The sequence below is a fragment of the Pelodiscus sinensis genome, chromosome 15, assembly GCF_049634645.1.
Source record: "Pelodiscus sinensis isolate JC-2024 chromosome 15, ASM4963464v1, whole genome shotgun sequence".
NCBI lineage: Eukaryota > Metazoa > Chordata > Testudines > Trionychidae > Pelodiscus > Pelodiscus sinensis.
The window spans coordinates 2,354,250-2,375,578 of record NC_134725.1 but is presented as its reverse complement, the minus strand read 5'-3'; the positions used below and the strand labels follow the sequence as shown (position 1 = coordinate 2,375,578).

General features: G+C 54.0%; 1 protein-coding gene and 2 long non-coding RNA genes across 4 annotated transcripts in view; 2 read left to right on the top strand and 1 right to left on the bottom strand.

The window, feature by feature from the left end:
• The first annotated feature begins 310 nt into the window (after nt 1-310).
• On the top strand, nt 311-7,106 carry LOC142818433 (uncharacterized). Its single transcript, XR_012895909.1, has 2 exons — nt 311-812; nt 6,564-7,106. It is a non-coding gene; the product is annotated as an uncharacterized LOC142818433 (long non-coding RNA).
• On the top strand, nt 2,408-5,291 carry LOC142818410 (uncharacterized). Its single transcript, XM_075897771.1, has 3 exons — nt 2,408-3,002; nt 3,534-5,160; nt 5,279-5,291. The coding sequence occupies exons 1-3, from the start codon at nt 2,408-2,410 to the stop codon at nt 5,289-5,291; spliced, it is 2,235 nt and encodes a 744-aa protein (XP_075753886.1).
• A 2,143-nt stretch (nt 7,107-9,249) lies between the features above and the next one.
• LOC142818431 (uncharacterized) overlaps nt 9,250-21,329 on the bottom strand; it is a 30,085-nt gene continuing 18,005 nt past the window's right edge. Inside the window, exon 3 of one of the 2 annotated variants that reach the window (XR_012895906.1) lies at nt 9,250-13,194. This is a non-coding gene — a long non-coding RNA (uncharacterized LOC142818431). The remainder of the gene's footprint in view (nt 13,195-21,329) is intronic. The other variant, XR_012895907.1, reaches the window with a different exon arrangement.

Here is a 21,329-nt window from a genome sequence, read left to right as displayed (position 1 = left end):
CGTCCAGTGTTCTCCCCTCACTGGGACCAGCTGGGTTGGTTGCTGGGGACCCTCTCTGCAGCCCATTGTCTGTCGTCTGGCCAGACCTGGCTGTGTCCTCCAAGGAGGGTCAGGGTCATCAGGGTACCAGACACCATGGCACCAACTCTGGACTGTTCTCTGAAACAAACTCCCCACCTTTGTCACATTAAACCAGTAACTGCTGGGCACTGAGTGCCCCCCTGTACCCCCAAAACTCCCCCCTTCCTCACAGTGATGTCTTTTGACTATGCAGGGCTAGAAAGGGTGCTATATTAACATTGATGAAGCTAGTTTATGTTTAGCTAGAAGCCATCTTGTATAACAGAAACCATTTCAGCTTTGTGTCTTTGCACGTAGGCCAGAGTGAACTTTCTATCACCCCATGCGCCAGGCCAAGACAGAGGTGCTATTGGTATGTGTTAATTGGGCTGGTTCAGAGAGGAGAGGTACTCCCTCGTACCTGTCCGCCATCTTGTTGATAAGGCTTTGTTTTTCCTAGTCTAATTGATTATTTCTGTAATTGGATGCCCTGACGTCAGACTGTTTGGTTAAGGGTATAAAGATACTAGGATTGATTGTATTAGGTAGCCTTACTGGACCCAGCTTTGCTGAGACCACGTTTGGCTCACTTTGCTTTTATTGGCCAATAAAACTGTCTGTTTAGCCGCGTAAACTGAGTGAGGCGTTTGCTTCGACAATTTGGAGGTTCCACCGAGATTCCTAACGCGCCACTTGCCCCTACGGACAGACCGGCACTCCACTTCCAAACCTCTCAGAGCGCTCAATAGAAGGTAAGGAGATACCTGTTACAAAATCTCCTAGTGAGGGCTTGGGATTTGGAGTGACGGCCGGCCATCGGGGTAAGGGGAGCTACGGAATTCAATTTTGTGGAGCGGCTAACATTTTTGTCTGTCTGTGTCTGTCTTTGTCTATGAGGCCTGTCTTATGTGTCACAGTTCCAAAAGGGCACACCGGTGTCTCTAGTGAGGCAGCCATGCGCTGGACCCTCTGTGTTCGGATGCTAAAAGCTGGTGTGGTGCCATTACTCTCTCTCGGCACACGGAACTGTGGGGAAGCTTTGCTGTCTCTCTCTGTTATTTGTGGGCATAGTACTGACCTCTGAGGCTAACCCCAGGCCATAGTGCCCCATTCCGCCAGGCTGTCTCCAGGCGCCAGGACGTGGTGTTCTGCCGGGCTGGGGCAGGTGCTGGAAACCCCTGCGAGGCAGGTGGACCTTGAGTCCAGTGCTTCGCAACAAAAAGGGGGGGGACCAGTGCGAGCAGGTGAATTCTTGATTCGGTGACTCGCAGAGCGAGCAGGCGGATCCTGATTCGGTGACTCGCAGAGCGAGCAGGCGGATCCTGATTCGGTGACTCGCAGAGCGAGCAGGCGGATCCTGATTCGGTGACTCGCAGAGCGAGCAGGCGGATCCTGATTCGGTGACTCGCAGAGCGAGCAGGCGGATCCTGATTCGGTGACTCGCAGAGCGAGCAGGCGGATCCTGATTCGGTGACTCGCAGAGCGAGCAGGCGGATCCTGATTCGGTGACTTGCAGAATATGGTGTAAGCAGGCGGACTTTGGTTCGGTGTCTTACAGAATTAAGCGCGCGTGCAGAAAATGGGGGTAGGTCAGTCTACAGGAATTCCAGTGTCTTCTAAGGACAGTCCGGCTTTCTTTATGTATACCCACTATGGGAAAAATACTTGCAAGTTTTTAGATAAATGGAATTTGTATACACAAAATGACCCAAAATTGCAATTCCCATTGAAAGGGACTTTTGATGTAACTAAAATTTTACATTTAAGGGGGGCTCTTGAGGGTCGTGGAGCGAAAACTCCCGATCTGCAATGGTCTGCCTATCTACCATGGTATGAGGAAACCTTTAAAAGGCAGAAAGAATCTCAATTAAGAAGCTTCAAAGATACTCAGGAAAAACTGCAAACACAGATTAAACTGCTGAAAGAGGCTAGCACTCAATCAAAAGCAGTGATAACTAAGCCTAGTGCACCACCTATTGGGCAATTGTATCCTTGTCTCCCAAACCCCGATTCACAGGATGACATGAATGATGTCCTGTGCCCCGCGTGGAATCCCCCGCCAGTACCAGACCCACTTTCAGCTCCCGAGCCCCAAGTAGCTTCAGGAAGCCAGGCTGTGACTGATAGGGAAAAACAGGGAACAGGGGTGTTCCCGATTACATATCAGATTTCTGGGGGAAGCACTATTCTCCTCCAGCCAGCAACTCCTAAGGGACAACGATCAGTGACACGTATTGAGGTGGGGAATAATAGCCCCGTCGCCGCTTATCCTTTACGGGAAGTCCCAAACCCACAAGGGGGGCGTATGCGGGTTTACCAACCCTGGACCAAAACCGAATTACACGCCATGGCCAAAGATTTTCCCTCAGTAGAAGAGGACCCGGTAAAATTTAAAGCAGAACTGGCACTAGTAATACGGTCTTATGATCCTAACTGGCAAGACCTTGATCTGCTTTTGAGAGTGATTCTGCCTGATGATAAGCGTAAAAAGATTTTAGAGAAGGCAGGCTGGCCATCTGAACCTATTTCAGGAGACCCAGATTTAGCAGCTAATAAAGAGGCTCTCACCCGAGCTAGAAATGGACTGCTTGATAGTATCCTTCAAGTCTTTCCCAAACTTCCGAATTGGGTTAAAATTAGCACCTGCAAACAGGAAGAAAATGAATCACCAGGTGCCTATTTGGAAAGGCTTACTAAAGTGTTTGAAAGGCACTCTGGCATTGAAAACCCAGCTACCACTGCCAAGCAGGCGCTGGGTGCCACTTTTGTTACTGGACTGGATCCAGCTATCCAGACCCTGTTAAAACAGATAACCATTGGCTGGGAAACTAAACCCTTAGAGGAGCTTCTGACAGTGGCAGACCACTGCAGACAGTGCATAAAGGCTAAACAGGACAAAGAACCTAAGCTTATGGTTCTGCAATCACTGCCTACTAAAACAGGCTGGGGTTGGGGGCGTCCCATAGAGCGACAGTCACGGGGCTCACCCTGGTCTGGAAATTCTGCCGGCCGTGGCAACCCCAGGATAAATGCAAACACTTGTCACTATTGCAAACAGCCAGGACACTGGAAAAGCCAGTGCCCAAACCGCCCCAGGCAGCCAGAGCCTGTAGCTTTCAGACCCCCGCAGGGTCAGTTTACTTTAGCAACAGCTGAGAGTCAATAGGGGTGCCCAGAGGAGGATTGCAACTTCACCCTTTTATCTCCGCTTATTCCCCTGAACTCTGACGGCACCCTCACTTGCCAGGTTGCTGGACAAAACACCCAGGTTTTAGTGGACACAGGTGCTAGCAGGTCCACTCTCCGAGCGTCTTCTTTCTCTATTCCCGTTTCTAACCAGGTTGTTAATGCAGTTGGTATTTCTAATCAAGTCGTGCCTCACCCTGTTTCTAAACCCGTGTCTCTTGTACTAGGACCTATTTCCGAGCATCATTCCTTTCTCCTAAGTCCTACTTCCCCTGTGAATTTGTTAGGAAGGGATTTATTGTGCAGATTGCGTTGCACTATTTTCTGTACTCCTGATGGGGTTTATCTTGAAGTGCCTGCACAGACCCGACAGGAGGTGGAGGACCTGCTGCAGGGTCCTAACACGGTCCTAGTCCCCTTAATTCCAGATGCTGATCTTTTGTCCCAGGTCCCCAACTGTTTGTGGGCCACCACCCCAAACGAAGTGGGCAGGATATCAGTGGATCCCGTTTACATTTCTGTTGACAAAACTAAGCGTCTGCCCCGTATTACCCAATACCCACTGAATCCTGCAGCTGAGGCAGGGATTCAGCCTGTCATTTCTGATCTCTTGGCACAAGGTGTTCTTGTTCGCTGTACAAGTGAGTGTAACACCCCTATACTGCCTCTAAAGAAACCAGGAAGGGACACCTATCGTTTCGTCCAGGACCTTCGAGCTATCAACGCTATTGTCATTTCTCAATTTCCTGTTGTGCCTAACCCGACCACTATTCTCTCCTCTATCCCACCTGATTCCACCCATTTTACTGTCGTTGATCTCTCCTCCGCCTTTTTCAGTGTTCCCCTCCACCCTGATTGCCAATATCTTACTGCTTTTACTTATAAAGGACAGCAATACTGCTGGACTGTTCTGCCACAAGGGTTTAGAGATTCTCCCACCCACTTTTCACAAATTCTACGGCAGGATCTCTCTGACATTACATTCCTTTCTGGCTCTACTCTTATTCAATATGTAGACGATTTGCTTCTTTGTAGCGCTTCCCTTGAGGCCTGCAGATCAGACTCTGTTGTACTTCTCACTGCTTTAGCTAATAAGGGTCATAAAGTGTCTAAACAAAAACTTCAGCTCTGCAAGCCCACAGTTCGGTATTTGGGCCATGACCTCTCAGCAGGGAGCCGTCACCGCTCTGCTGATAGAATCCAGGCAATCCTTTCTGCCCCTAAGCCCACTACCCCCTCCCAAGTCCGCTCTTTCCTCGGTATGGCTGGCTACTGCAGACAATGGATTCCTAACTTTTCTCAGCTAGCCAAACCGCTCCAAGAGCTCACCCGTAATGCGACCCCTTCCCCTATACCGTGGAGATCTCAGCAAGACACTGCTTTCTCGTCTCTGAAACAAACACTAGCTTCTGCTCCAGCTCTGGGCTTGCCCGATTACTCCCGTCATTTCACTTTGTTCTGTCATGAAAAAGAAGGATGTGCTTTAGGTGTACTAGTGCAGAAACATGGTGATAAATACCGCCCTCTTGCTTATTACAGCACCTATCTTGACCCCGTTGCGGCCTCATTTCCACCGTGCCTCTGTGCAATTGCGGCGGCAGCACGGATTTTAGAGCAAGCAGAACCTTTGGTTTTACAATCTCCATTAACACTGGCTGTTGCTCATTCGGTGTCAGCATTACTTTTAAAAGGGAAAACCCAGCACCTTTCTAATGCCCGTCTTGTTAAATATGAACGGCTTCTCTTTGCTTCTCCCAATGTCTCTGTAATTCGCTGTGACTCTTTAAATCCCGCTACACTGCTCCCTGCACCCCACGAGGGGGAGCCTCATGACTGTTTGCAGGTTGTGCAAGCCGTCACCTCTCCAAGACCAGACCTGTTTGAAATGCCTTTGGATAACCCTGATTTTATACTGTATACAGACGGTTCTTGCTTTTACAATTCTAGTGGAGTTTTAGTAGCAGGCTATGCAGTTTGTACTGTCTGGGATGTAGTGGGATCTGCCCCTCTACCTGCTGTTTCTTCCGCACAGGTGGCAGAATTAATAGCTCTCACAAGGGCTTGTCACATTGCCGCAGGAGCGTCTGCTACTCTCTACACTGACTCCCGGTATGCTTTTGGCGTAGTTCATGATTTTGGTACGCTCTGGCAGCAGCGGGGTTTCCTTACTTCCTCTGGCCACTCTATAAAGAATGGGCCTTATGTAGCCGCTTTACTTGATGCAGTTCTTTTACCTTCAGCTCTTGCTATTGTTAAGTGTGTAGCTCATTCCTCTTCCTCTAATGAAGTTGCATCAGGAAATGACATGGCCGATCGGGCTGCTAAGGCAGCCGCCTTATGTCCTCCTCGGGCTGAAGCATTGTCCCCTTCTCTCCTACCACCGCCAGCTCCTTTGCCATCTCTGTCGGAACTGGCCCTCCTGCAGGACCAAGCCCCAGAATCAGAAAAGCAGGAGTGGAGACTGGCAGGGTGCACCTTGCACCCAGACCACTTGTGGTGCAGCTCTGATGGCCACATTGTTGCCCCAGTGGTCTTGCTACCTCACCTTGCCTCCGTGCTCCATGGATTGTCACACATTGGCAAAGGGGGGATGGTGGCAATCCTAAAGCAAAATTGGTTTGCTCCCAAATTCTCCCAAGCAGCCAAAGATTACTGTCTGGCTTGCCCTGTCTGCCAAGCCCACAACGTGGGTAAACCTGTAAAGACAGTTCCGGCAACCAGACCTCCGCCTTTAGGACCATTTCTGAATTTACAAATGGACTTTATTCAATTGCCTAAATGTCAATCCTTTGACTATGTGCTGGTTATTGTTTGTTTGTTTGTTTTCGGGATGGGTAGAAGCTTATCCCTGTAGGAAAGCGGATGCCATCACAGTAGCTAAGAAACTTCTAAATCATTACATCCCATCATGGGGAATACCCCTGGTGATCTCCAGTGATAGAGGTACCCACTTTACTGGACAAATTGTTCAAAAGCTGACAAAGTACTACTCTATCAGACAAGCACTGCACTGCCCGCGACACCCGGAGAGCGCAGGAGCAGTAGAGAGACGTAACAGGATTTTAAAGAACAAACTTGCTAAGATATGTGAGGACTCAGGTTTAACATGGGTAGAAGCACTTCCGATTGCCCTAATGAGCATGAGAGCCACTCCTAATCGGAAAACTGGACTCAGTCCACATGAGATTGCATGTGGCCGACCTATGAGACTGTTAAGCAGCCCAGACATTAACTTGGCTGATGCCATACTCATTAAAGGAAGCCTAGTCAAGTATTGTCAGGAACTTCTGAGGTGTGTACAGTCCTATCATTCACAGGTTAAGGACGCCTTCCAAGAGGCCCCGACTGAGCCGTGCCATAAACTACAACCAGGAGACTGGGTTTGCGTGAAAGTTCACCAGCGGAAGACTGCCCTGGAACCCAGGTGGAAGGGTCCCTACCAAGTCCTTCTGACCACCCATACTGCTGTAAAGTGCGAAGGATTGCCCACCTGGATTCACGCATCCCACTGCAAACCCGTCCTGGCCCCTACAGAAGTCGGCCCCAACAAGGAGCACCGCAGACCTGGTACCGGAGACCCAGGTCCAGAAGCAGACAGGGATCACCGCAGACCTGGTACCAGAAACCCAGGTCCAGAAGTAGACGAGGATCAGCGCAGGCTTGGTACCGGCAATCCAAGCCCTGAAGCAGACGATCCTGAAAGACCGAGGCCAAGGTACCAGCTGCGGCCCAGAAGGACCTGCCAGCGATAGGTGAAGCAAACTACGAAGTCCTGAAGAACAGCCAGCATGAGGCTGGACAAACAATTCATGTTGAGCTTATGCTTAGTTTTGTTTTTAATACCTAGTAGTTATAACCTATATGGTTCAAATGTGTTTATGCTTTTAATGAACCAAGTTTCCCAAGAATTTAATTCCACAGGTTGCTGGATATGTGCTCACAGTCCTGTACATTCAGAAGGAGGCATCCCAATGATTCCAGTCCCACTGAACAACACTCAAATGAATGGCCCATTGTTTAATGAGCTAAAGCCAAATGATACCTGGCAGGATAAAGGGTTTACTAGCCCAGGGTACATCCGCCTAGCTCTGACACCAGTTGGAGAATACTGCTGGACATGTAATGGTACAGGAGCCCGAGTGGGGAAAAGCAGGTGTGAGGTAAACATTGTCCTGAATAGAGTATGGAACAGAAATAACACCTGGGAAAATAACAAAGGCCCTTATGACTTTGGAATCGATGGGTACTATTTGCAATGGATGATGAAGCCCCAATGCCAAAGGACCTTAACAGCAAAGGTTGGCCATTACTTTATATGTGGTCGCCGAGCATACAAAACACTGCCCAAGGGCTGGAGTGGAACCTGCTACGTTGGAGCAGCCTTCCCAGCCATTCGAATCACTAACCATCTCCCTGGGAGTAGAATCCGAAATTACCGAGAGATAACAGAAACACAGCGGTTTTGGGGAATTGCGTTCCCAGGATTGGGTGTGGCCTATGCAGTAAGAGAAATTCGGAGGCTGGAAGTAGCTTTCGAGAAAGTAGCTAATGCCACAACCAAAGCTCTCCGTGCCATTAATATGGAACTAGGAGAAGTGAGACAAATGGTTCTCCAGAACCGGATGGCCCTAGACTATGTCCTAGCTAGTAAGGGCGGGGTTTGTGCCTTAGTAGGAAAGGAATGCTGTGTGTATATCACCGACACCAGCAAAGAAGGGGAGGAAGATGCCTCAGATTGAAAAAGCTGTGGAACGCTTAAGGCAGGGGGAAGACTGGACCCTCTGGGATTGGTTAAGAGGCTGGTTTGGACATGTGGGAACTTGGATTTTGCAAGGTGTAGTTTTAGTATTGGCTATATTCTTTTGTGCTTATTTTTGTTTCTTGTTAATCAAATGCTGTATTTCTTGTATTCTAGAAAACAAGGGACAGACCCTTACTAAAGGGAATGTGGAAGTAATGATGTTAAAATATAATGAGCAGAGAGAGGAACAAGAAATGTATATAAAGGCTTTGATGAAAATAGAGATGTAAAATGGTTTCATGGTTAGCCTTTAAAAGGCTAAAAGGGGGGAGTTGATGAAGCTAGTTTATGTTTAGCTAGAAGCCATCTTGTATAACAGAAACCATTTCAGCTTTTTCTCTTTGCACGTAGGCCAGAGTGAACTTTCTATCACCCCATGCGCCAGGCCAAGACAGATGTGCTATTGGAATGTGTTAATTGGGCTGGTTCAGAGAGGAGAGGTACTCCCTCGTACCTGTCCGCCATCTTGTTGATAAGGCTTTGTTTTTCCTAGTCTAATTGATGATTTCTGTAATTGGATGCCCTGACGTCAGACTGTTTGGTTAAGGGTATAAAGATACTAGGATTGATTGTATTAGGTAGCCTTACTGGACCCAGCTTTGCTGAGACCACGTTTGGCTCACTTTGCTTTTATTGGCCAATAAAACTGTCTGTTTAGCCGCGTAAACTGAGTGAGGCGTTTGCTTCGACAACATGAATGTTATGGTAGCACTTAGGGCTCTAAGCATAAACATGGGAACTAGGGGTATGTCTACACTGCCACCCTAGTTCGAACTAGGGTGGCTAATGTAGGCATTTGAACTTGCAAATGAAGCCCGGGATTTAAATATCCCGGGCTTCATTTGCATGTTCCTGGGCGTGGCCATTTTTAAATGCCCTGTAGTTCGAACTCCCTGCCTGCGGCTACATGCGGCACGGACTAGGTAGTTCAAATTAAAGCTCCTAATTCGGACTACCATTAAACCTCCTTGCAGGAAGAATAACGGTAGTTCGAATCAGGAGCTTTAATTTGAACTACCTAGTCTGTGCCACGTGTAGCCACGGGCAGGGCAGGGAGCTCGAACTACGGGGCGTTTAAAAATGGCCACGCCCAGGAACATGCAAATGAAGCCCGGGATATTTAAATTCCGGGCTTCATTTGCAAGTTCAAATGCCTACATTAGCCACCCTAGTTCGAACTAGGGTGGCAGTGTAGACATACCCTAGAAGTGCAGCACCCCTGGGCTCCTGGCCTAGCACCTGGGATGCTAGCTGCTGCTTCATGTACTGGGGGCTCTGCTGCAAACCCCACATGCCAGGGTCCTCTGCTGCCAGCCCCACATCCAAGATTGCGCCTGCCAGTCCTGCACACTGGGGCTGCTCCTGGCTGCAGTTGGTAGGGAGAGGTAAGGGGGTGGATTTCAGCACCCACACTCTTAAAAATACTCTCATGCCACTGGCCCTGAGCCCCATTGTGCTAGGAGCTGCACAATGAGTGAGTGAGGGGGTTTGGGTGTGGGGTCTGGCCATGAGGGGGGATGCTTACCTGGCTTGGCACCCTGCTGCAGCAGGGAAAGCCTCCAGGCAGCATGCTGTCATTTCCCCAGCAGAGGGGGTGAGAGAGGGAGCTCAGTCCCTCTCCCTCCATGCAGCAGGGATCCCAGCCCAACTGCAGCACCAAGTCAGGCTTCCTGCTGGCAGGGCAGGGGAAGATGTAGAAACCCCGACCTTCCTCACCAGACCAGACTCTGCCGCTTCCCCAGCAGGGTGGAGAGGGGTACAGGGGAGAGAGAGCAGCAGTGCACGGGGGGCAGTGAGCCCGAGCACACCCCGGGAGGGTGGGGGGGGGGGGCAGAGCCCAAGCATGCCCTGAGAGGGGGTCAGAGCCCCAGCTGAGTTCTGCACAGCCCCTGCCAGGGCACAGGCGGCAGTTTAAAAACACCGAGGTCTGGGAGAGGCCTTGGACCCTGCCACCCCTCCCAGCCGCTGTAACAAGCCACCGCCTGCACACAAGGAGGAGGCAGCAGCCACGCATCCCCAGAGGCCCCATGGGACAGGGGCCATCTTGTGGGGTGGGGGGGGGGGGGGCACACCATGTGCAGTGGTAGGGCAGCCACAGTGGGTGGGGGAGCAGCCAGAACCATGCACCGCCAGAAGCCCGCCCCCACCAGCAAAGCTCCAATGGGAGCTGCCTATGGGTTCTGCAGGGGGCAGGGGAGTGAGTAGAATTTTCTCGCAGAACCCTTAGTTTCACTTCATGGAACCCCAGGGTTCCACAGAACACTATTTGGGAAACACTGGTGTATAAAATAAGAAATCATAGATACAAATGAACAGATTCAGGGAGTGCAAGATAACAGGCATTTATACCATCAAGGAATGGCCACCTGTCCCACAGACTTCTAGCCCCATGTCACAGCATATGCACACCCCATCCCTTGAGGTGCAGGTACCTAGGGGTGTGGACACCACCTAGTCAGCACAACCTGTATCAGGTTGTGATGCCCTGGACTGAGGGTTGTTACAGACTAATGGCTAGAATCAACAGTAGTTGCCCTCACTGCAGGGTAGCACAGCCTAATGACTAGAGTCAGTAGGGGTAATAGCCCCAGTAGGGAGACCCAGGCCCACCCTACTCCACCAGGCCCCAACCCAGGGCCCAGTTAGTGGCAGAGGGCTCCACCACTTGCTCAGCAGGGAATCCAACCAAATACACCAAGCTCACTAGGGTGAGAGATACCACTCCCACACCCTCCCTGGGTCACTTCCTACCAGAATCAGCATGGTGACACTCCAGTCTCCAGTTCCACAGCACCAACCTCTCCCTGGGGCTCCTCCAGCACTGGTAGCTCAAGGCAGTCTCCTAGGTCTCTGGCTGGGGTCTCTCTGGCACTCCAGCAGCAAACCCTTCTCCTCCAGCACCCAGCCAAGACTGAGCTGAACTACTCCCTTTTATACTGCTCCAGCACTTGGAGCATGCCCAGTCTGGGTGGAGTGGTGGGACTTCCTCTGCCCACAGGTGATGATTAAGGTGATCCTTGTGGCCTGGAAGGTTCAGGAGGTCTGTGTGTGTGTGCAGGCCTCAGACTAATGTAGCGCCCCCTCTCCACCTGGTTACCTTCTGTGGAAGAAAACATTGTCCTCACTCTGCGTTTGTAAGCAACAAGTAGCCAGAGGCAGTTTTATTACGAGCTGCAGCAAGGGAAAAACTGGTTCGGACAGGGGGGGGAGTCCCCCCCCTCACCGAGGCAGATCTTCGAATACAAGCAATTCTGAAGCAGTTTCTATACTGTCTATTAAATATAATAACAATAACAATTAGTCTCCTTCCCATTCCAAACACCAATGGCTAACAGTTATTTAGTTCCACCCAGATGCTCCTTATCTCAAGGTCCCTGCCAGAGTCAGCGTTCGACCCTTATCTCCGTATGGAGGCGAGAGGCGAAGGCAGCGTCTAATTACAGATCTCGCCTTGTCAGGCCGCAGACTTAGCCTGACTCTTGCTCTCTCGTTAACAAGACCAAGATGGCTGCACACAAATTCCCTTATTCCCTTTTCCTGCCTCCACAATCCCCCCTTTTGTGCCCACAGCACAACTATCCCTCCAAACCTTTACCTTCATTAAACATTACACAATTAGTACAAACATTAAAGCTATTTCTATTACTACATCTTTTATAACAACAATCAAATATGAAACCTTTAATAAGCAAAAGCAATATAATCATTAATATCCCCAATATAATTCTATGATGGGGCTGTTCTATAATTTTAGTAACATAACACAACATATCATAATTAGTAACCAAATTAGGGAGGGCAGGTACATGCTGATGGTACTTGTCCATAAGCACAGAGTCCAGATCAAAGGGAGAAACCCAAACCACTCCCACAAGTTTCTCCTTGGCAATATACAATACTTCGCTTCTTTCACCAAGGTCAGTTCTTAATGTCCTTTTGTAGTCAGAAATCTTTGGGCTTTGGCGGTGTCAGAGGAGCGGACTTTTCCTTTTTTTTCTTGAAACAGTCGTGGTTCAGCATCATGCAGGGGAGAGGTTACCAGCACATCACCCTGTAATATTTTGGTTCTTCTGGTGTCCAGCAGGTGGGAAAGCAGGACCAGAAGAGAGAGGTTTATCAGCAATCGGGGTAGGATCATTTCGAGATGGAGGGATCTTTTTGCAGTGAGAAGCATTGGCCAACAGTCAGTTCTTGGCACTTCACAGCAGTGTTGGTGGTTAGCAAAACTTGGTAAAGGTCTTTCTAGAGCGGTCTTGCGCTGATGGACATACGAGTCTCTATTCTCTGAGCTAAAAGCCAGCTAGCTCCTTTGGAACCAAGGTTATTTCCTAGGAATAAAGCAAATTGTAAAAACAATCCCACGCGGTTGTTTGGTTGTTTGGTACCAGCCTTATCAAAGTGAGGCCCTTTGGAATGTGGTTGCCAGGGGAACCAGGGTCACAGGAACTGTTGAACTGTTTTACTTCCCAAGCTGGCCTAATACTTTGAGTTTGTCAGTTCTCAGCAAGATACCATGGACAGCCTCAGTTTACTCCTATAGTTCCTTTCTCTTGACTTTGGGGTTCTCCTTAACCCACCAGGTTAAATACAATTTAAGGGGTTTTAATTTACTCTGGAAATGCTGGTACAGCACCAGCACTATTATAAATGTTAAAATCAAAACTTCCCACATAATTTGGCAAACACTATTTAAATCCATCTTTAAGATATTTCGTCGCCTTACTGGCGCTGCCCATGATTATAAGTTTGACCTCTACTGCCTGGTTGAGTGCTGCAGAGGTAGGTGTTTGGCATGGTCCACGGTGTTTTCCTATCTGTGTGTACCTCAGACGGCCAGCCTCGATATATCTTTGGGCATTGGCCACCAACTCCTCGATCTTTGCCTGCAGGGCCAGTAAACCCTCCTCTAGGTACTTACTTCCGCCGTGCCACTCAGGATCTCATGTTAGGTTACTCATCACTGCCGAAGTGCGATAGAGCCGCATTCCATCAACGGTCAGGATCATCCGGTGAGGGGCTGTTATACACACAGACGGATATGTAGAGGGGCAGGATGGAGTGATCTGTCTGGGTAGTCAAACACCAGTAGGTACCGTTCATTTGGACCAGCTCGATGTTTTTGTTTCTCTGAGACAACCACATCAAGCCTAGGCAGATTCGTCATGATGTTAAATGGGCCGGTACATAAAATTTCCTTATCAAAGTGGGTGCAACAATCCCTGGGTATAGGGAGGCTCCCACACCTTCAGAATAAGCGATGCCCTCGATCTATCTATATGCCCCTGCTTTGGTACAGGCAGGGCGGTTACCATTCTGATCATTGTGAGTGAGGAATCCCCAGAGGGGCCAAAAACAAACTGTTATACTATGGCCTGTCCAGGTGGGCCTTTGGGTCCTTGTGACGGGGCGGCCCCGCCCCGCACTCAAGCCCAGGGAAACCACCTGGGGCCTGGGGCGGAGAGGGCCCCACCCACACAGCCCTACTGGGCATGCTCCAAAGGGAGCCAAGGTATAAAAGGCTGCTGGCCTGCTCAGAAAGGGAAGACTGCGACCCGAGCAGGAGCTAGCGACCACTGGCCAGAGAGGGAGTCGCCAGGGGAGCTGAGCGTGCTGCTGCCGGGCCTCTGCCGGGCTCGGCCCCAACGCCGGAGCCGCCGACCGACCACCCGCGACCCGAGCGCTGGAACGGATCCCGCCAACTCTGCAGCTGCCAGGGGGAGGACCACTACAGCCCACCGACCGGCGCCGACAGGTGGGACCGCGACAGGCTGCGAGCAAGGGGTAGGAAGCGGCCCAGGGCAGGGAGCTGGAGAAGCCCCTGAGGGCTCGGGGCGTTGCGGGGAGGAGCCCCCGCCGAGCCAGTGGTGGGAACCACCCGAAACTACTAGGGCCCTGGGTCGGGGTCCGGTGGAGAGGGAGGGCCTGGACCCCCCTACCCCTGCTGCCTGAGACCCTGGCAAGGGGGAGCAGGGTAACAAACTGCAAACGGTGGACTAGGCCTCTGGGCCTGCAAACGGTGGACTAGGCCTCTGGGCCTGCAAACGGTGGACTAGGCCGGTGGGCCGTATTTCCCCTACGAGAGGGGCAGTGTACTTTGAGGGCTAGGCCCAGACGGGCCGAGTTAGGCCCCGGATGGGGGTGGCAACCCCAAGACAGGGGCGAGCCCCCCGACACGTGGTAGAGAATGTGGGCACGCGACCCCGCCCCTGGACAGAGGGGCTGGCAAAGGGGATTGGTAGATGCGGGCCGCGAGGACCCCGGGGACAGAAACCGGGGTTGCTGACCTGGCGGCAGCGGTATGAAGGGGACCTGACCGAACTGCGGAGGCAGTTGGCAGGCCTACAAGAGCGACAGGACCGATGGGAGCGGGAGGTCGCGAGCCAGTTGGGGGCCCAGGGGAGGGCGGTGCCCCCCGGGGTCTGCCCCGTTGGGCAAGCACCGATTGCCGAGCCTGGTAGGGGGCCAACGGACCCTGCTAAAATGGTGGTGAGACTTAGAGTAGAAGGGAACCCCACGGTGGCACTGGTGGACTCAGGGTGCAGCCAGACCCTAGTTAGGGCCGACCTAATATCTGAGCCAGAGCCAGCCGGGGGCCCCATCCGGTTGCTGTGCGTACACGGGGACGTACGGGCGTACCCGACAGCATGGGTGCGGCTAGATGATGGCCAGGAGGTGGGGGTCTATAGCGTGGGGTTGGTCCCGACGCTCGCCTACCCCGTGATATTAGGCCGCGATTGGAGAGGCCTAGGCCGGGTGTTGCGGGAGTGGGGCCAGCAGTCAGTGCCAGGGCGGGGCACCTCCCCACACGACCTGGAGGAAGCCGCCCAAGGCAAGAGTCTAAGGGGGGAGGAGAGGCCGAACCCAGGAACACCGGCGGGCTTGCCACCGAACCAGGGAGACCACCCCGCCTGGGAGGAGGAAGTCGAAACCCTAGAAGTAGAGGGCGACTTTATGAGAGAGCAAAGGGAGGACCAGACCCTGAGTCGAGCTTGGGAGCAGGTACAGGACCCAGGGGAGGGGACCAGCCAAGATCCCCATAAGCCCCAAGGCCCTCGGTTCTGTGTGAAGGCAGATCGGCTATATAGGGTGGTCCGGGAACCCCAGACGGGGGAAGACATCTGGCAGCTCCTGGTCCCCCACAGGTTTAGGAACGCCGTACTCCGGCTGGTGCACCGGCTGCCTTGGGCTGGCCACCTCGGGCGAGAAAAGACCCTGCAACGGATAGGGATGAGGTTTTTTTGGCCGGGCATACACCACGCCGTGAGGGCCTTCTGTGAATCCTGCCCCGAGTGCCAACTCACCAGTAGAAAGGGGGTGACGAAAGCCCCCCTGGTGGCCCTGCCCGTGATAGGGGTCCCCTTTGAAAGGATCGGGTTGGACCTGGTGGGACCCCTAGAAAAGGCCAGCTCAGGCTGTCAATACATCATGGTGGTGGTGGACTATGCCACCCGTTACCCAGAAGCGGTTCCCCTACGTAATACCACCGCCCGCACTCTTGCCGAAGAACTTTTTAAACTGTTTGCTCGAGTAGGGATACCGAAGGAGATCCTAACCGACCAGGGGACCAATGTGTCGTCCCGGCTGATGGCAGAACTATCGCAGCTACTGAACATCCACCCTCTGAGGACGACGGTTTACCATCCCCAGACAGACGGCCTGGTGGAGCGTTTTAACCAAACGCTAAAGACGATGCTGCGTAAGTTCGTGGCTGAGGACCCTCGACACTGGGACAAGCTCCTACCAGCCTTGTTATTTGCCATTCGGGAGGTCCCCCAGGCGTCAACGGGTTTCTCCCCATTCGAGCTCCTATATGGGCGACAGCCGAGGGGAATACTCGACCTTTTACGAGAAAGTTGGGAAGAACAAGAGTCGCGTGTCCAAGGGACAGTACCCTATATCTTGCAGCTGCGGGAACGCCTGCGGAAGGTAGGGGAATTTGCCAGGGCTAACCTCCTACAGGCGCAGGAGGTCCAAGCCCGCTATTACAACCGAGGGGCCAAACTCCGCTCCTTCGAACCGGGGGACCACGTCCTCGTCCTGCTGCCATCTCGAGAGTCCAAGCTATTGGCCCGATGGCAAGGCCCGTTCGAGGTGGTCCGGCGAATAGGGACGGTGGACTACGAAGTGAGGCTGCCGGGGAGGAGGAGAGAGGTACGATTATACCACATCAACCTCTTGAAGGAGTGGAAGACCGCCGAAGGACTACTGGTCACCCCATATCCCCCGGATCCAGAGCTCGGGCCAGCCGTAGAGGACCTCCAGGGGGAGGCTCAGGTAACGATGGGCCCCGAGTTGAGTCCAGTACAGCGGGGAGAATTACAGCGAGTGGCCCAGAGGTTCGAGCCGTTTTTCTCCACTCGACCCGGCCGCGTCCGCACCACGCATCACCACATCGCTACCCGGCCAGGCCATAAGGTGCGAGACCAACACAGGCCCCTCCCTAGGAAGATGTGGGGAACAGTCCAGCGGGAACTCCAGACCATGCTAGAGATGGGAGTGGTGGAGGAATCTCATAGTGAGTGGAAGAGTCCCATAGTTCTAGTCCCGAAGCCAGACGGCACGACGCGATTTTGCATCGATTTTCGAAAAGTGAATGCCATCTCGCGGTTCGATGCCTACCCGATGCCCCGAACCGAGGAGCTCTTGGAACGGCTCGGCCAAGCGGAATACTTCTCCATCCTGGACATGACGAAAGGGTATTGGCAGAGCCCACTGACACCAGCCTCTAAGAAGAAGACGGCCTTCCCTACACCATGGGGCCTGTTCCAATTCGTGACCATGCCATTCGGATTGCATGGGGCAGCGGCCACGTTCCAACGATTAATGGACCGATTGTTACAGCCCCATCACGCCTACGCAGCTGCATATATAGATGACGTGGTGATCTATAGTCCAACGTGGACGGCCCATCTGCAGCATTTAGAAGCCGTATTGAAGTCCCTGAAGGAGGCCGGCCTCACAGCCAACCCGCGAAAATGCCAGCTGGGACGCCGGGAAGTAACCTACTTGGGGTACACGGTCGGGCAAGGGACAGTACGACCGCTGGTGGACAAAGTGAAAGCCGTGCAGGAGTGCAAGACACCCGCAACCAAAAAGCAGGTACGCCAGTTCTTGGGGCTTGCGGGGTACTACCGCCGGTTTATCCCCGGTTTTGCGGACATTGCAGCCCCTCTATCTGACCTCACGAAAAGTACCCAGCCGAACAAGGTACAATGGTCAGCGGACTGTGAGGTGGCTTTCAGGACACTGAAGGACCAGCTTACTAAAGCCCCGGTCCTGTTCCACCCAGATTTTTCGAAGCCCTTCCTACTGCAAACGGATGCATCAGAAAGAGGCTTGGGGGCAGTGCTGTCCCAACAGGCAGAGGGAGGGGAGCACCCGATAGTATATTTGAGCCGCAAGCTCTTCCCACGAGAACAGAACTACGCTACCATAGAAAAGGAGGCACTGGCAATAAAGTGGGCTGTAGATGCCCTAAGATATTATTTATTGGGCAACACGTTTCAGGTGGTGACAGACCATGCCCCCCGAAATGGTTAAATAGCATGAAAGAGACGAACCCCCGTTTAATGCGGTGGTATCTATCTTTACAGCCGTACAATTTCAGTATAACCCATCGCCCAGGGAAGGCGCACACGAATGCTGATTTCCTTTCCAGAGGGGGGGAGGAAGAGACGGGAACGGGTGAGAGGATAGGTACCCACTTAAGGGGGGGGGTGTGTGACGGGGCGGCCCCGCCCCGCACTCAAGCCCAGGGAAACCACCTGGGGCCTGGGGCGGAGAGGGCCCCACCCACACAGCCCTACTGGGCATGCTCCAAAGGGAGCCAAGGTATAAAAGGCTGCTGGCCTGCTCAGAAAGGGAAGACTGCGACCCGAGCAGGAGCTAGCGACCACTGGCCAGAGAGGGAGTCGCCAGGGGAGCTGAGCGTGCTGCTGCCGGGCCTCTGCCGGGCTCGGCCCCAACGCCGGAGCCGCCGACCGACCACCCGCGACCCGAGCGCTGGAACGGACCCCGCCAACTCTGCAGCTGCCAGGGGGAGGACCACTACAGCCCACCGACCGGCGCCGACAGGTGGGACCGCGACAGGCTGCGAGCAAGGGGTAGGAAGCGGCCCAGGGCAGGGAGCTGGAGAAGCCCCTGAGGGCTCGGGGCGTTGCGGGGAGGAGCCCCCGCCGAGCCAGTGGTGGGAACCACCCGAAACTACTAGGGCCCTGGGTCGGGGTCCGGTGGAGAGGGAGGGCCTGGACCCCCCTACCCCTGCTGCCTGAGACCCTGGCAAGGGGGAGCAGGGTAACAAACTGCAAACGGTGGACTAGGCCTCTGGGCCTGCAAACGGTGGACTAGGCCTCTGGGCCTGCAAACGGTGGACTAGGCCGGGAGGCCGTATTTCCCCTAGCACAGGGGCATTGTACTTTGGGACTAGGCCGGTGGGCCGTATTTCCCCTACGAGAGGGGCAGTGTACTTTGAGGGCTAGGCCCAGACGGGCCGAGTTAGGCCCCGGATGGGGGTGGCAACCCCAAGACAGGGGCGAGCCCCCCGACACGTGGTAGAGAATGTGGGCACGCGACCCCGCCCCTGGACAGAGGGGCTGGCAAAGGGGATTGGTAGATGCGGGCCGCGAGGACCCCGGGGACAGAAACCGGGGTTGCTGACCTGGCGGCAGCGGTATGAAGGGGACCTGACCGAACTGCGGAGGCAGTTGGCAGGCCTACAAGAGCGACAGGACCGATGGGAGCGGGAGGTCGCGAGCCAGTTGGGGGCCCAGGGGAGGGCGGTGCCCCCCGGGGTCTGCCCCGTTGGGCAAGCACCGATTGCCGAGCCTGGTAGGGGGCCAACGGACCCTGCTAAAATGGTGGTGAGACTTAGAGTAGAAGGGAACCCCACGGTGGCACTGGTGGACTCAGGGTGCAGCCAGACCCTAGTTAGGGCCGACCTAATATCTGAGCCAGAGCCAGCCGGGGGCCCCATCCGGTTGCTGTGCGTACACGGGGACGTACGGGCGTACCCGACAGCATGGGTGCGGCTAGATGATGGCCAGGAGGTGGGGGTCTATAGCGTGGGGTTGGTCCCGACGCTCGCCTACCCCGTGATATTAGGCCGCGATTGGAGAGGCCTAGGCCGGGTGTTGCGGGAGTGGGGCCAGCAGTCAGTGCCAGGGCGGGGCACCTCCCCACACGACCTGGAGGAAGCCGCCCAAGGCAAGAGTCTAAGGGGGGAGGAGAGGCCGAACCCAGGAACACCGGCGGGCTTGCCACCGAACCAGGGAGACCACCCCGCCTGGGAGGAGGAAGTCGAAACCCTAGAAGTAGAGGGCGACTTTATGAGAGAGCAAAGGGAGGACCAGACCCTGAGTCGAGCTTGGGAGCAGGTACAGGACCCAGGGGAGGGGACCAGCCAAGATCCCCGTAAGCCCCAAGGCCCTCGGTTCTGTGTGAAGGCAGATCGGCTATATAGGGTGGTCCGGGAACCCCAGACGGGGGAAGACATCTGGCAGCTCCTGGTCCCCCACAGGTTTAGGAACGCCGTACTCCGGCTGGTGCACCGGCTGCCTTGGGCTGGCCACCTCGGGCGAGAAAAGACCCTGCAACGGATAGGGATGAGGTTTTTTTGGCCGGGCATACACCACGCCGTGAGGGCCTTCTGTGAATCCTGCCCCGAGTGCCAACTCACCAGTAGAAAGGGGGTGACGAAAGCCCCCCTGGTGGCCCTGCCCGTGATAGGGGTCCCCTTTGAAAGGATCGGGTTGGACCTGGTGGGACCCCTAGAAAAGGCCAGCTCAGGCTGTCAATACATCATGGTGGTGGTGGACTATGCCACCCGTTACCCAGAAGCGGTTCCCCTACGTAATACCACCGCCCGCACTCTTGCCGAAGAACTTTTTAAACTGTTTGCTCGAGTAGGGATACCGAAGGAGATCCTAACCGACCAGGGGACCAATGTGTCGTCCCGGCTGATGGCAGAACTATCGCAGCTACTGAACATCCACCCTCTGAGGACGACGGTTTACCATCCCCAGACAGACGGCCTGGTGGAGCGTTTTAACCAAACGCTAAAGACGATGCTGCGTAAGTTCGTGGCTGAGGACCCTCGACACTGGGACAAGCTCCTACCAGCCTTGTTGTTTGCCATTCGGGAGGTCCCCCAGGCGTCAACGGGTTTCTCCCCATTCGAGCTCCTATATGGGCGACAGCCGAGGGGAATACTCGACCTTTTACGAGAAAGTTGGGAAGAACAAGAGTCGCGTGTCCAAGGGACAGTACCCTATATCTTGCAGCTGCGGGAACGCCTGCGGAAGGTAGGGGAATTTGCCAGGGCTAACCTCCTACAGGCGCAGGAGGTCCAAGCCCGCTATTACAACCGAGGGGCCAAACTCCGCTCCTTCGAACCGGGGGACCACGTCCTCGTCCTGCTGCCATCTCGAGAGTCCAAGCTATTGGCCCGATGGCAAGGCCCGTTCGAGGTGGTCCGGCGAATAGGGACGGTGGACTACGAAGTGAGGCTGCCGGGGAGGAGGAGAGAGGTACGATTATACCACATCAACCTCTTGAAGGAGTGGAAGACCGCCGAAGGACTACTGGTCACCCCATATCCCCCGGATCCAGAGCTCGGGCCAGCCGTAGAGGACCTCCAGGGGGAGGCTCAGGTAACGATGGGCCCCGAGTTGAGTCCAGTACAGCGGGGAGAATTACAGCGAGTGGCCCAGAGGTTCGAGCCGTTTTTCTCCACTCGACCCGGCCGCGTCCGCACCACGCATCACCACATCGCTACCCGGCCAGGCCATAAGGTGCGAGACCAACACAGGCCCCTCCCTAGGAAGATGTGGGGAACAGTCCAGCGGGAACTCCAGACCATGCTAGAGATGGGAGTGGTGGAGGAATCTCATAGTGAGTGGAAGAGTCCCATAGTTCTAGTCCCGAAGCCAGACGGCACGACGCGATTTTGCATCGATTTTCGAAAAGTGAATGCCATCTCGCGGTTCGATGCCTACCCGATGCCCCGAACCGAGGAGCTCTTGGAACGGCTCGGCCAAGCGGAATACTTCTCCATCCTGGACATGACGAAAGGGTATTGGCAGAGCCCACTGACACCAGCCTCTAAGAAGAAGACGGCCTTCCCTACACCATGGGGCCTGTTCCAATTCGTGACCATGCCATTCGGATTGCATGGGGCAGCGGCCACGTTCCAACGATTAATGGACCGATTGTTACAGCCCCATCACGCCTACGCAGCTGCATATATAGATGACGTGGTGATCTATAGTCCAACGTGGACGGCCCA